Below are 15,266 nucleotides of genomic sequence, written 5' to 3'. Positions count from 1 at the left end.
TAGGTCCTTTTGCATTGAAGATTACGGTGGCCTCCCCCTAGCCTCGAAATAAAAAATCGTCTCTGAAGCGGAGAGACAACGAGGCAGGGCATGAAGAGGACTCCAATCTATTTCTTGTAAATTAAATTCAACTCAACAAATATTTCCTGAAAATCTACTATGTGCAAGACATTGTGAACGATGCTTGCCTTACCTCAAAAGCTTCAAAATTTTATGGGAAAAGGGAAGCGAATGGGCTTCCCGGAAGTAAACAACCCAAGGCCGAATAGAAGTGCCCTAAAAGAGGTGCCGGTCAGGGTTATCGGTTCAAAAGCAAGAGGACTTTGGGACTCAAGAGTTTAGTCTCCGAAAGTGAGAGAAGTGGCGTTCAAGATAATTGCTGAAGAAAAGGCAGAGATATGGGGATGAAAGATAGGAAAGTAGGTGAACTTTAGGAAGAACCAAGAGGGGCCAACTCCCGGTTCCCTCACAACTGCCAGTTTCCTCCCGCGCTCAGCGGACGTCACGCGCACCCCTGTCCGCGGGCAGGCGCCAGTTCCGGACCAGACCTACCCCTCCTCTATTCTCCCCGCCTTTCTCACCTCGGTCCAAACTCCTCGGTCTGCCCTGTCTGAGAAGAGGAGAAGACAATGCCGTCGGGAGTGAGCCCCAAAGCCCGCAACCTAACAGTCCCGTCAATCCGGGAGCCACCGGCAGCGGCCAGGCCGCATCTCCATGGCAACGCCGCCAAGCACCAGTTCGAACGCCCGCGCTGTGGCCCGCGCGTCGCCAGTCCCGCACCGCCCACCAATGGACATCCAAGGAATCGGTTGACGTTCGTTGACTTCTCCTCTAGAAGACCAGTCAGAGGTCTGAAGAAACCGTGGGCGTAACTCTCAATTTCCGACCTTCAGCCAATCGTTCCGCTTGAGGGAAGATCTCGCGACGTTCTCAGTGTGAGACTGGCACCTTTGAGGCGGGTCGAAGATCCTTCTGCCGAATTCTATTGGTGGGCCCAAGCGTAACCAGGCTCTTCTGATTGGCCGGTGTACTTCCAGTTTCCGTCCAAGGTCCGCCTCCTGCCTCCCTCTGCTTCGGGTGAGTATCCTTAGGGCCCACTTGATTTTAGTTCTCAGTGGAGGAAATGAGCCTTGGAGCGATGGGAATTTGCCTCTGGCAAACCTCCGGTCGCTGCAGGGCCCGAGATGGATGCGCCCTCCTCTAAGCTGGCAGTGAGATGTGGGCGGGCCAGGTCCCATCCGCTCTTAGGACCTCAGTTTTCCTGTCTGCACCGGGAGAAGGGAGGTTCCCTGACCCTGTGAGCCTTGCGTGCCCCCGTCCGAGTAGGGATAGGGTGGGTCGTCCAAATCCCAGAGGCGGGAGAGGTCCAGGTTTAGGGCCCAGAGGCCCGGGCGCCGAACCTTCCCCTCCCTGGGCCTCAGTTTCACTTGTTGCTACCAATTAAACCCCGCCTGCTTTCCAAAAGAGATTTTATGTTTTCTAATTGCTTCAGTTATTGAATGGATAATATCGTGGCAGTTATACCAGAAGTAAAGAAAGTCGAACAAGAGCCCCACCGCCTTAAACAAAACAAAACAAAAAAAGGGACAGCGTAAACAATGCAGGCCGGGTGCGGTGGCTCACGCCTGTAATCCCAGCATTTTGGGAGGCCAAGGCGGGCGGATCACGAGATCAGGAGATCGAGACCATCCTGGCTAATACGGTGAAACCCCGTCTCTACTAAACAAAATGCAAAAATTAGCCAGGCGTCGTGGCGGGCACGTATAGTCCCTGCTACTCGGGAGGCTGAGGCAGGAGAATGGCAAGAACCCAGGAAGCGGAGCTTGCAGTGAGCGGAGATCGCGCCACTGCACTCCAGCCTGGGCGACAGAGCGAGACTCCGTCTCAAAAAAAGAACAAACAAACGAAAAAACTGAATGCAATCAAATTGTCAAATGTAAAACGCTATTATAGAGTCAAGGTTAAGATCATTGATGTTAGGAGTCAGGCAGACCTACATTTGAGTCACTTACCCAGACATCTCTGAGTTATAGTTCCCTTTCTACTCTTCTGAAAAATGGCAGTAATGCCTCAGCGGGTTATTGTGAAGATTAAGTGAAGTAATGAAGGTAAAGCACTTGACACAACGCCTGGCAAGTAGTAACTTCTTAAAAAATGGTAGCGGCCGGGCTCGGTGGCTCATGCCTGTAATCCTAGTACTTTGGGAGGCCGAGGCGGGCGGATCACGAGGTCAGAAGATCGAGACCATCCTGGCTGACACGGTGAAACCCCGTCTCTACTAAAAATACAAAGAATTAGCCGGGCGTGGTGACGGGCGCCTGTGGTCCCAGCTACTCGGGAGGCTGAGGCAGGAGAATGGCACGAACCCGGGAGGCGGAGTTTGCAGTGAGCAGAGATCGCACCACTGCACTCCAGCCTGGGCGACAGAGCGAGACTCCGTCTCAAAAAAAAAAAAGGTAGCTATTATTCTTATAATAAGAACAGGCAAATACACTAGCCAGTGCGTTGGTGTACTTACTGTAATTGAGTACCCAATTTTGCCCAAAATTAGTCAGTTAAGGGAAAAAAGGTAATTCTTACTAATAAGGAAACAAATCCATTCTTCAAAAGAAAAAGTATTTTTCTAGTTTCTATATTAAAAGGAATTTATGCTGTGGGACCTTATAAGGAATATATATACTGTGGTGAACAGTGTTGAGCAGTTTTACAGACAAAATGAAAAGTCATTTCTTTAAAACAGAGAAGCTTTCTGATGATCTTTTATGACACACGGATAACAGTAACATATATTTAGTACCTCTGATAATGTCAGACCCTCTATGTATGTCATTTATAAACTCCACAACAACCATGCAAAGTAGGTGTTAACTTCATTTTACAAATGAGGAAGTTAAGTATCTTGCTCTAAGTATCTTGCTCTATTAACTTCAATAGCTAGGCCTTTCTGACTGCATAGACAGCCATGCTTTTCTGTGTTTCTGACTAAAGGAGGATGAAAATGCTTGGAATACCAGATAGATGCAGGGGCAGGTTGGACAGCTTGACCTACCTAAATTGGAGGGAATGTGGGCTGCAGAAGTACCTATGGTAGGAGCAATATCTTGCTCTAGTAGAGAATTTTCACCGTGGTCTTGGTAGAGAGGGGAGGAGGAAAAAATTGTTTTAATAAAAATAATTAAAAAAAAGAAAATTCCCACCTTGGGAAATGAAGAGATAGGATGAGATGATCACTGAACTTTAGACCCATCTGTTCATTTATCTTGTGGGTAGACTATAGCACTTCAAATTCAACTTGTCCCTAACAAATTATTCACTTGCACCCCCTCCTCCACCCAGGCACTCAAACCAAAGCCTTTCTCTTTCCCTCGGCTTATGAAACATCTCTCTGTCCCTTAGACAATGAAATATCAATATTGTCCATTTTACTTTGAAATATCTCTCAGATTCATCCCTTCCTTTCCTTTCTCACAGCCTCTGACTTGATCTAACTGGAATCATTTGTTAACTGGTCTGTTGCAGTAGACTTGTAACTGGTTAATCTCTCTGCCTCCAATCTGTCCTAATTCGTTCCCCAGCTTTCTTGCACCTAGAATATCTTTGTAAAATGTCAGTCTGACCAAATTATACCCTTGCCTAAAACCAGTCAGAGGCTTCATTGCCTACAGAATATAAACTAAGCTGTTTACCAATGAGATGTCATTTTGTGCTTGAGGGTGTTGCCCACACTCCTCCCTTTGCTGGCAGTGCCTTGCATCCGCCTCCCTTCTGCCTGGTAAACTAGTGACCCATCAGAATCCTTATGGAGTACCTTGTTAACCTAAAGATGCTTCTTTGCTGCTTTTCCATCTTATGTTGCACAAAACACACTGTAACTTGTCTGTTGGAATGTCTTCCACTTTCACTAGCCTGTGAATCTCTAGGAAGTTGGTGCTTGGTAGTATTCAGCTTCATATCTATCTGTCAATCCTTCACACTGTCTGTCGCATGGGATACGCACAACAGACAAATTCCCTGAGTTAGCTTTCTAGAATTGTACAGCAGATGGCACTAATAGGCTGCTTAACAAATCCCCTTCACTAAGAATGATTTTTGTCCCAACCTTGTCTGACTTTGGCCTTATCCTAGAAGCCAATATTTATGCCATTACAGGTAAAATCTCCTGTTTCCTCCCTCAGCCAATAGCAAAAATAGCAAAATGACTCAGCAGCTTTGTCTCTGCAAGAAGAATGGAGCGGCAGATGTCCAGGGAAAGGTGCATTTGAGGGAATATTTTCTTTGTCTCAATTTATTCATGGTAGTTGGGGCTTTTCTTTTGCATTTCTTTCTTTTTTCTTCTCTTCCATTTGTTATTGTTCTTACAAGAAAGAGCTTTACTCATGGGTGGGTGCTTCATTTCTGTCCACTCCAAAAGGGAAGAAAGAAACTGGCAAATTGGAAAAAAGATGATGATGATGTGGGAGGTGAGGGAGTAGTCACATAGAATTGCTTGTGGGCAGGCAAACAGTTGTCTTTCCTCCTCATCTGGAGGAGGGCCTGGGCAAATATTCTGGACACTAGTGCCCTCAATTAAGTGGAACATGTGGTTTTAGGTTCCTGCTTCCCAGAAAAGAGCAGAGGAGGCATAGAAACCCTTATGAGATGGGTGCTATTAGGAGCCTGAGGCTACATTTTACCCGTCCTTCAGAGTCTTCTTCAGATACCAGGATTTAACATCTACGGCCCTCTCCCGCCAACTAAAACCTTTTTGGTGGAAATGATCCCAGCTAGACATCTTAACCTCCAAATGAATATAGATTAAAGACTGGGAATTTGGGGCCAGGCACGGTAGATTGCATCTGTAATCCCAGCACTTTGGGAGGCCAAAGTGGGAAGATCACTTAAGGCCAGGAGTTCAAGACTAGCTTGGTCAGCATAGCAAGACCTCATCTCTACAAAAAAAGTGTTTTTTAAATTTAGCCAGATGTGATGGCTCCTGCTTGTAGTCCTAGCTACCCAGGAGGCTAAGACAGGAAAATTCCTTGAGCCCAGAAGGGATGCAGTGAGCCCTTGAGGCTGCAGTGAGCTGTGATCACACCATTGCCCTCCAGCCTGGATGACACAGAGAGACACTGTCAAAAAAAAAAAAAAAAAAGGACTGGGAATTTTGAAACTGGAAATGGTTTTATAAATCGTTTGTGTGTCTGTCCTCTCTCAGGGCCATTTGTGTCCTAAGCCCTGCTCTTTCGTGGTGAACAGAGCTATGAAAGGGACAAAAATTATAGACTTTGGAGTTAGGCTTACTTGGATTGAGATCCCATCCTTTACATGCCAGCTATACCCTTATACGAGTATTTTAACCTTTTGAAATAATATCAGTGTCCTTGTAAATTAGATATAATAATGCTTCTCCTGAAAGGTTGTTTTGAGCTTTAGAAACAATAGTTGTCAAAAGTCTTGCACAGTATAGCTGGCACAGTATATATAGATGCTTAATTGATAACGCAGCATGAAACGCTGTTTCTGCTAAAGGGATATTAGAATATGGAGAACAGGTCAGAGGGAAAATTTGGAGAGCTCTTCCTGTACCTAAAGTTACATTTCTGAGGGCTTTTTACAGTTACTCTGATTAATTTGATGAAAATATTGAAACAAACAGCATAGCCATGTATTCGTAAATTCTTTTTTTGGTACCTAGGTCCCGAACCTCCTAGGCTGTGAGGGAATTGTATATGTGGAGAAAGCCAAGAATATTTTTCCTTAGCTTCTAGAACCTTCTGATGACATTGAGGGTTTTTTTGTTCAGGTTTTTTCTAACCACCTCAGGCACTCTGCCACTTTTTTGAAGTGTGAATTGCCTGCTGTCAGCCTGGAGTTCTCACCTCCGCAATCCTGGCTGCAGGCATATTTGCATATTGGATGCTGTGTTCCTTAACCCCCTGAGGTTTGAATCCACTTGGAGTCTGTGTGTGAAAGCTGGCTACTTTCAAACCCATGGACAGTTTCAGCTTTGTGGTCTCCAGAAAAACAGAAAACCCCCAACAATAGTTCCATTCACTTTTATGTAAATGGCACTCTTGAGGAAAACACTGGGCTATTTCCCAGGGCCCCAGAACATACTCAAACATTTGTTTGAGTGGGAGGTGGGGAGAGAGTTCTTTTGAGTCAATGAACATCTGTTCAGAACTGCTGTGCTGGGTCCCAAGAAAACAGCTTATAATCTGGCTCTTCCCTGCCAGAGGTACCAGCAGAGATTTACTATACTAGGTATATGTGCTTGTGGTGGCATTGTACTGTGTCAGTTTAGCTAAGCTGGATTCCCAGTATCCTTCCTATCTGCTTCCAGGTGAGGGGTGTCCACAAGAAAATTTTGTGAGAGATTTGGAAAGCTGAATTGAAGTAGCAGCCAGTACACTGTGAAGGACAGAGCAGGGTCTGTACGCTGTGAAGGACAGAACAGGGTACCAGGCATGGTGGCAGTACCTGTACTTTCTCTCTGATCTGGCTCACCTTGTTGGTGAAGGTCATCACACAGCCCCCAGCACCCCTAGCTCCTACTGAATTTCCTCCTTCAGCTCCTCTGAGTCCTGGGCCATGTGTGCAGTCAGCTCTGTAGCAGAGGGCTCCGGCTTCTCCAGATCACCTGAGTCGCTGAGCTTGGGACCAGTGAAAGGAAGTTGTGGGTTTCAGTTTGTCCTCATGAGTTCCAGTTGTCCTTGTAGATCCCAGTTTGTTCTCAGAGGTTCCAGTTTGTCTTTGTTCTCTTCCACCTCACATCCAGTTTTCTTCCCAACTGCTGGCCTCACAGACTTCGGGCCCAACACCAGGTGCAGAGGCAACAGAGTTGCATGGATTTATGCACCAACTTCCAAAGATACACAATGTCTACTCCTTATAATAAATCTTTCGTTTTCTGTCACTCATAGCATTTGCTTCCCTGATTGAACTTTAAGTTTGTTCAAGCCGTGTTAAGGACGCAGAACATGGAGTGATTAGAAGCCAGAAAGCTTCACAGAGGAGGTGACATCTGAGCTGCTTCTGACGAGTAGGAGGTTGTGTGTATAGAGTGGGTAGGAGGAATTCTAGAGAATAGCTGGCTCAAGCCAAGCAATTGAAAGAGCAGTGAGGAGTTCTGTATTTCTAGAAGAACTGTTCTTTCCATGGGTCCAGAATATAGGTGGAGAATGAGCATCTGATCCTAGCTCTTCTGGCGCCATTGAGATTAACTGTTAGCTGATGTGGTTCTTAGATGTGGTCATCCCTAATACACTGGCATCCACTGAAATACATTCTTGCTAGGGTACACCCTTGTCACTACCCTAAGATTCCTCCCCCACCCCACCGCTGCTTTCCTCTCCCCAGTCGTTCCATGTGGCTAACCCAGGCTTGTGTTTCTTGGCTCCCCATGCAGGCATTTTTGCTTGTCCATGTTGTGTTGATGGTGGCAGTGGTATGGAGTTCCTGTCTTAGGCAGGGCACTGTGCCCTCTAGTCTTGGATCCCTAAGCTTACTTAGGGGTTCTAACATTCATTCCATGGGACCCTCTAGTCTTGGATCCTTAAGCTTATTTAGGGGTTCTAACATTCATTCCACGGGACCTGAGGCAGGAGCAAGGTACCCCCCATCTATAACTTTCTAATGCTTTTTGAGCATCTTTATAGGGAGGGCATGGGATCAGCTACCTGTTTCTGCCTCAACCATGGACCAATAATATGAGATCTTTGTTCACCAGTTCTACAGTGATGGGGTGCTTCCTTTTGGCTTCTGGAATGGGGTAAGTTCTTGGCATAAATAGGGAGTCCAGGAAAATAGAACAATGAAATAGAATAGAAAAATGAAAGCCTACCACTTTATGTATGAATTTGTAAACTCAAACAGGGATTTCATTATACATACTATTCAGAACTATCTTCTTTTCATGTGTCTAAAAATTTTTCTTACAAGCAGCACATTAGGCTTGACCTAATTTTTTTTCTTTTTCTTTTATTTTTGAGACAAGGTCTCACTGTATTGCCCAGACTGGAGTGCAGTGGTGCAAACATGGCTCACTGTAGCCTGAACCTTCCAGGCTCAAGCAATCTTCCCACCTTGGCCTCCCAAGTAGCTGGAACTACAGGTGCATGCCACCACACCTGGCTAATTTTTTTCTATTTTTTGTAGAGACAAGGTCTCACTATGTTGTTCGGGCTGGTCTCAAACTCCTGGGCTCAGCCAATCCTCCTGCCTCAGCCTCCCAGAATGCTGGGATTAAAGGCATGAGCCACTGAACCAGCCTCGACCTCATTTTTTTTAATGGCTTCATGCTATTTCATCATATAGATATACTGTACTTTTTGCCTATTCCCATATTGATGGATATTTGTTTCTGGCTCTTTTCCTTTTTGATATTGCAAAGTTGTAGTGAACATTGTTGTATGTACATCTTTTTTTTTTTTTTTTTGAGACAGAGTTTCACTCTTGTTGCCCAGGCTGGAATTCAGTGGCCCCATCTCGGCTCACCACAACCTCCACCTCCCGGGTTCAAGTGATTCTCCTGCCTCAGCCTCCCAAGTAGCTGGGATTACAGGCATGTGCCATCACACCCAGATAATTTTTGTATTTTTAGTAGAGATGGGGGTTTCTCCATGTTAGTCAGGCTGGTCTTGAACTCCTGACCTCAGGTGATCCACCCGCCTTGGCCTCCCAAAGTGCTGGGATTACAGGCATGAGCCACCGTGCCCGGCCTGTTGTGTGTACATCTTAAACCTATATTTCTTATGTGAGAGTGGCTAGAAATGGAATTGCTGGCTCTTAGGGAATGTGCATTTTATGTTTTGATAATTATTATCAAATTGCCCTCCTAAGGGGATATGCTAATTTACTTTTCTACCAACAGTATATGAGAGCACAGACCATTTCAGAAATCCCCTTTGAGATTATTTCCAATCCTTAAAAACTTTTGTTACAGGTTTAGAAAAGCTTGGAAAGGTCTTGGTGTTGGGTGTTCGGTTTTTGGTGAGAAACTGCTATTCTCTAGAGTAACATTACCATCTGTTGGCAGTCTTGAGAATTGCCCTGGAGTAGGTTTCTGTTTGGGCCTGATTTTTATGCCTTTGATAGCTGCAAACTCATCTTGATTGAGCACCAGCAAAGGGGCTGTGGAGGATAGCAGCTCCTGCTCCAGCCGCCCTCTCTGCATCAGCTCTGCTACCCCCGGGCACCAGCAATGTCAGGCAATGGTGGCATGTGCCTGTATTGCCAGCTGCTTGGGAGGCTAAGGGGGGAGGACCACTTCTTTTTTTGAGACAGAGTCTCGCTCTGTCGCCAAGCTGAAGTGTAGTGGCCAGATCTCGATTCACCACAACCGTAACCTCTGCCTTCTGGGTTCAAGCGATTCTCCTGCCTCAGCCTCCCGAGTAGCTGGGATTACAGGCGTGTGCCACCACGCCCGGCTAATTTTTGTATTTTTAGTAGAGACAGGGTTTCACCATGTTGGCCAGGATGGTCTCAATCTCTTGACCTCGTGATCCACCCGGGGGAGAGGACCACTTCTGTTCGGGAGTTTGAGGCCAGTCTAGGCAACATAGTGAGTCCCTGTCTCTTAAAAAAAAAAAAAAAGGATAAAATAAAAGACTAAAAAAAATCAGGCTGGGCATGGTGGCGCATGCCTATAATCTCAACACATTGGGAGGCTGAGGTAGGTGGATCACTTCAGCTCAGAAGTTCAGGACCAGCCTGGGCAAATACAGTGAGACCTTGTCTCTAAAAAAAAAAAAAAAAAAAATTAACCAGGCATGGTGGTGCATGCCTGTAGTCCCAGCTACTTGGGAGGTTGAGGTGGGAGGTTTGCTTGAGCCTGGGATGTCAAGGCTGCAGTGAGCCATGATCACACCATTGCACTCCAGCCTGGTCAACAGTGCTAGACCCTGTCTCAAAAAAAAAAAAAAAAACTCAACGAAATATTTTTTTCTATATGAAGTTACCCTCCGTAGATGACCTCTCTGCATTGTCAGAAACCACATTGCTGGGGGGTTCTGCACTTCAGGGACTCAGGATATGGGCTGAGGGAAATGGGGTTACAGGTTTGATGATAAAACTTGTACTGCCTCTCTCCCATTCCCAGCATCTCTCTTGTTTCAGTGCGTTTGCTTCTGAGGATCTCCAGTGTCACAACAAACGCATGCCAGCCCTGTTTTACAGGGAGCCCTGGAGGAGTTGGGATAGAGGCCACATTGACTGAGGATAGTTGCCAGGGTCCTGCAGTTATACACAAAGGTCAGTCTCTGATTCCTGGATGCCCTCCATTGGTCCTGGGCATGCTGCCTTTTTCTGTGGGCTATGAGATCACAGCTAGTCTGCACTACTGTCCAGCACCAGATTGCTACCCCCCAGTGTGGAGCTTCCTATTTTGTGTAACTTCCCAATATTCCGTATCTTCTTTGTTAAGTCCTTAGGATAAGACCATGGCCCTGAGAGCATGTGGCTTGATCATCTTCCGAAGATGCCTCATTCCCAAAGTGGACAACAATGCAATTGAGTTTTTACTGCTGCAGGCATCAGATGGCATTCATCACTGGACTCCTCCCAAAGGTAGAGGCCAGAGGGGCCAGCTCTTGGGAAACTGCCAAGCACTACTCAGAAATCTACCCTGCCAGGCCCTCCCCAAGGCTTAATTCCCAGTGACTGTGTAGCAAAAGGGGGTAGGGAAGGTAGGAGCCCTTGACCCTTTCTACATACAAGGTCTCCAGACCAGGCCAGAGTAGAGCTGAAAATTCTGTGACTGAATTCCAGGGTAGAAACAGCACCTGGTGTTTTTATGAGTATCATTCGCCAGCTCTCCAAACTCTGTGGTGAATGGCTGGGTAAGAGAAAAAACAGTGGGCAGGGAATTGGGGACCTTGAGGTTGACTGAGCTATGTGCCCACCTCTCAGCTTTGAGTTTTTCATCTGTCAAACAAGCGCTTGACTAGAAAATCCTAAGTTTTCAGCCAGGCACAGTGGCACACGCCTATAATCCCAGCACTTTTGGAGGTCGAGGTGGGCAGATTGCTTGAGCCCAGGAGCTCGAGACCAGCCTGGGCAAAATGGCAAAACCATGTCTCTACAAAAAATACAAAAATTAGCCAGGTGTGGTAGTGCACACCTGTAGTCCCAGCTACTCAGGAGGCTGAGGTTAGAGAATAACTTGAGCTCGAGAGATCAAAGCTGCAGTGAGCCGAGATTGTGCCACAGCACTCCAGCCTGGACAACAGAGCCTGTCTCAAAAAAAAATCCTAAGTTTTCTTCCAGCCTGTCTCTGATTTCATTTGATCAATTTCCTTTGACTCCTAGTTCAGTGTCCCTATCGTTAGGTTTTTCTTTTCTTTTCTTTTTTTTTTTTTGAGACAAAGTCTCGCTTTGTCGCCCAGGCTGGAGAGCAGTGGTGTAATCTCAGCTCACTGCAACCTCCACCTCCCAGGTTCAAGCAATTCTCCTGCTTCAGCCTCCTGATTAGCTGGGATTACAGGCGCCCACCACCACGCCCAGCTGCTTTTTGTATTTTTAGTAGAGACGGGGTTTCACCATGTTGGCCAGGCTGGTCTCAAACTCCTGACCTCAGGTGATCTGCCCGTCTGGGCCTCCCAAAGTGCTAGGATTACAGGCGTGAGCCACTGCACCCAGCCAGGTTTTTCTTTTGAACTAAACACAGAGAGTATGACTTCTACAGTGTTTCTGAACATAGTTGTATTTTGAGTTGGAGCATAGAGAAGTTGGGCTCCCTGATCACAGATTCATCTGCAGATTGTGGCAGGAGTGGAGGAGTGAGGGGATGGGCAGGGCCTTCTTAGACCAGGAGGGGATGGGCAGGGCCTTCTTAGACTGTAAAGATTATGGAGACCTTGAGATTGCAGCTTGACCAGCTAGCTACCTGTGCCTTGAGTCTGTCACTCACCACTGAGGGTGGAGTTGGCCAAGTCTCCAGAGGGAAGAACAGTGAAGACTACTGGCCTGAGGCCTTAGGCCAGGCCAAGATCTGTTTGTAAGCTGGCCAGTTTTCATCCACCAGCACTCCTGACCCCACCTCTAAGAGTAAGAAAGCTGCAGTCATTTGGTCCTGAAAGAGAAGCCAGGCTGTGTGGGGAGAAATGGGAAAAAGGAGCCCTTCTTGGCTGAGGCCATTGGGATGGTTTGAGTTGGGAGGGACAGACTGTGGCTCAGGTGCCTGCTGGAATGAGGAATATCCCTTAGACAGAAGGAAGCAGGGACTTTATTTTTAAAATTATTTTATTATTATTACTATTTTATAGAGACAGGGTCTTACTATATTGCCCAGGCTGGTCTTGAACTCCTGGGCTCAAGTGATCTGCCCACTTGGTCTCCCAAAGTGCTGGGATTATAGGCGTGAGCCACCACGCCTGGCCAGAAGCGGGGACTTTAAAAGGGAGTGGGGTTAGAAGGGATGGACAAAGATCCAGGATTGAAGGAAAATAAGGAAATGGGAACAGGAAATAAATTTTGCATGTTTGAGTTGTACTGGGGAGAAACAAGGTGAAAAAAGAGACAGAAACTTCACAAATACTGTGAATAGGAATATTCACACTTGTCTCCGGATCACATGAGTCACACTGCCTTGTTCCTCTCACTACCTGATGTCAGTGGACCTCTCCTAATCTTTTCCTGCTTCGGCAGAAGCTACCCTGTTAATTAACACTGATGGGCAGAATACTAAATAGATGCCCCTGGGAGGGGTGTGCTCAGGGACTTCCATACACCTCTGAGGGGAGGTAGGATGTCCTGAATCAGTATCAGCCGTCACTACTAGCATCCCTCCCACCTTGCTCCCCTGATGCATTACCTGTCTGTCTTTGTGTACACCACTATAGGAGGTGCTTGTGCAGAGAAAATTCCCCAGAAGCCATAAGCTAGAATGGTTTTTAAGTGCTAAGTTTCTGGGGGTTTTGTTTGTTTGTTTGAGACGGAGTCTCGCTCTGTTGCCCAAACTGGAGTACAATGGCACAATCTCGGCTCACTGCAACCTCCGCCTCCTGAGCTCAAGTGATTCTCCTGCCTCAGCCTCCCGAGTAGCTGGGATTACAGGCGTCCACTGCCACGCCCAGCTCATTTTTGTATTTTTAGTAGAGACAGGGTTTCACCATGTTGGCCAGGCTGGTCTCAAACTCCTGACCTCAGATGATCCACCCACCTCGGCCTCCCAGAGTGTTGGGATTACAGCATGAGCCACTGCCCCCGGCCCCTGGGGAGTTTTTTGTGCAGCAGCTGGCTCTGGGCATTGTAGACCCCTGGGAAGGAGGAGGGCCCCCATCTCCAAACCAAGGAGAGAACAACTGAGAGTTCCTGCTCCCCATGAGCCTGTGAGCCAGGAGGCCTCCCTAGAAACTTACTGGAGCCAAGTGTAGACAGAATCTGCCAGACCCTTCCCAGTCTTTGCCCCCTCTGGGGAAGCTGAAGATTTGTGGGAGGGGCCTAGAGGTAAAGCTGAGAGCTGCTCCAGTCTGCAGAGCTTCAAGTTCTCCTACAGCAGTTTCTTGGCAGCTGTCTTCTTGGGTTTGGGTGTTACTAACACATTTTCTTAGAAGTGGTTCTCAGCTGTCCCTTAGTCTAAGTTCCCATCAAGGGTTTCCCTATGAAACTGAAATCTGGCCTTGCCCAGTAAGAAAGAGGAAAACAATTTGGAAAAAGCCTTGATAGCTTCATGGAAACAGCTGCTCATTCAGCCGTGCAGGGTTTTGAGCCTGTTGGCCCTGGAATGTCAGGGTCCACCTGCAGACAATAACTTGAGCTCGAGTTATTGGATTGTAGGCAAAGTACTTTCTCGTCAGCTAACTTCCACTTGTTAAGAAAGGACTTCCCCCTCCTTGGAAAAATCACTTCAAGGTCTCCAATAGAAAAGTGGTCCTTAGAGCATGGGATGAAGAAAGTTCCGAAGAATAAGAAAGCAGATGTCTGAAGAAGGTCATCTCACACCATAAAAGAGCAGTATTCTAAACCTGACTTGCTATACATATGGTCTGTTTCACTCTCTCTGCAGAGAAGATGGAGTGAGAAGGTGGGATTGCTCAAACCCCGAGAACTAGATACTACCTGCCCTGCACCCCCTTCCCAGGCATGTTAGGATATTGCCAATCTCCAGGCTTCCTTTAGCCTAGGAACACCTAGAAAAGTCACTGAATGGCTGGGTGTGGTGGCTCATACCTGTAATCCCAACACTTTCGGAGGCTGAGGCAGGAGGATGACTTGAGGCCAGGAGTTTGAGACCAGCCTGGGAAATATAGTGAGACCCCATCTTTACCAAATAAATAAATAAATAAATAAATAATTAGCTGGGCATGGTGGCAGATGCCTGTTTTTCTGACTACTCAGGAGGCTAAGGTGGGAGGATCACCTGAGCCCAGGAATTCAAGGCTGCGGTGAGCCGATAGCACTACTGCACTCTGGCCTGGGCAACAGAGTGAGTCCCTGTCTCAAAACAAAACAGAAAAAAAAAAAAAAATCCTGTCTGGAAAATCCAGCTTTGGGAACTTTGGAAGATTTCCTCCTCCTTTTCTTCCTCTTTTCTTCTAACTAGGCCATGTGGAACCAGGAGAGGATGACTTGGAAACAGCCCTGAGGGAGACTCAAGAGGAAGCGGGCATAGAAGCAGGCCAGCTGACCATCATTGAGGGATTCAAAAGGGAACTCAATTATGTGGCCAGGAACAAGCCTAAAACAGTCATTTACTGGCTGGCAGAGGTGAAGGACTATGATGTGGAGATCCGCCTCTCCCATGAGCACCAAGCCTACCGCTGGCTGGGGCTGGAGGAGGCCTGCCAGTTGGCTCAGTTCAAGGAGATGAAGGCAGCGCTCCAAGAAGGACACCAGTTTCTTTGCTCCACAGAGGTCTGAGCTGACTGGAGCAGTCATTTGCTTCAGTAGGATCCTTGTGGGCCTTCTAAGATGAAGCCACCCTCAGGTCCAGGGAAGGTTGTGCTGGTATTTGGCTCATCACAGCCAAGAGCAGATAGATTTGTGAAATCGGCTCAACTCCCAGGTGAGAGCAAGCAAAAATCTTGGCTGGGTGGAAAGGAAGGCAAAGAGTAAAAATAAAAAAGGCCAGGCCCAGTAAGTGTACCTTGTACTTTATAAATAAACCTCAAGCAGCTCAAGGTTGTCCTTCTAACCTGTTGTGTTTATTTCTTGGACTCTTGGCATTGGTGGGGAGAAGAAAGCTGAAGTGAATCAGAGTTCTGACCTTAACCAGAGGGAACTCTGTGTCCATACAGTATCCCCAGAGAACTTAAGAGCTAGGGATCCAAATGGAAGAGACCCAGCAC

At 46.9% G+C, this 15,266-nt stretch overlaps 2 protein-coding genes across 8 annotated transcripts in view; one reads left to right on the top strand and one right to left on the bottom strand.

Moving 5' to 3' along the window:
* KIF24 (kinesin family member 24) overlaps positions 1-1,454 on the bottom strand; it is an 80,703-nt gene extending 79,249 nt beyond the window's left edge. For both annotated transcript variants that reach the window (XM_054502781.1, XM_063650205.1), the window contains exon 1: positions 582-1,454. The gene's annotated coding sequence lies outside the window, so the exon portion shown is untranslated. The remainder of the gene's footprint in view (positions 1-581) is intronic.
* NUDT2 (nudix hydrolase 2) lies at positions 314-15,112 on the top strand. 6 transcript variants are annotated; one of them, XM_054502789.2, is made up of 5 exons: positions 1,041-1,077; positions 7,638-7,750; positions 10,096-10,230; positions 10,403-10,545; positions 14,522-15,112. In XM_054502789.2, exons 4-5 carry the CDS (start codon positions 10,419-10,421, stop codon positions 14,836-14,838), a joined length of 444 nt encoding a protein of 147 aa, XP_054358764.1. In that variant the 5' UTR covers positions 1,041-1,077; positions 7,638-7,750; positions 10,096-10,230; positions 10,403-10,418; the 3' UTR covers positions 14,839-15,112. The 6 variants fall into 6 exon arrangements, with proteins under 6 accessions (XP_054358763.1, XP_054358768.1, XP_054358765.1 ...); XM_054502792.2 differs by having other exon boundaries at positions 1,048-1,077; positions 10,079-10,230; XM_063650210.1 differs by lacking the exon at positions 1,041-1,077 and adding an exon at positions 1,454-2,456.
* The last annotated feature ends 154 nt before the right edge of the window (positions 15,113-15,266 follow it).

The sequence above is a fragment of the Pongo pygmaeus genome, chromosome 13, assembly GCF_028885625.2.
Source record: "Pongo pygmaeus isolate AG05252 chromosome 13, NHGRI_mPonPyg2-v2.0_pri, whole genome shotgun sequence".
NCBI lineage: Eukaryota > Metazoa > Chordata > Mammalia > Primates > Hominidae > Pongo > Pongo pygmaeus.
The sequence above is the reverse complement of the archived record's forward strand: the minus strand, read 5'-3'. Positions and strand labels throughout refer to the sequence as shown.

Excerpts from the sequence above, each read along its gene's own strand:
- NUDT2 (XM_054502788.2), top strand. The coding sequence starts at position 10,419 with ATGGCCCTGAGAGCATGTGGCTTGATCATCTTCCGAAGATGCCTCATT. Across the intron at positions 10,546-14,521 it reads TCACTGGACTCCTCCCAAAG|GCCATGTGGAACCAGGAGAG; the intron begins GTAGAGGCCAGA and ends TCTTCTAACTAG.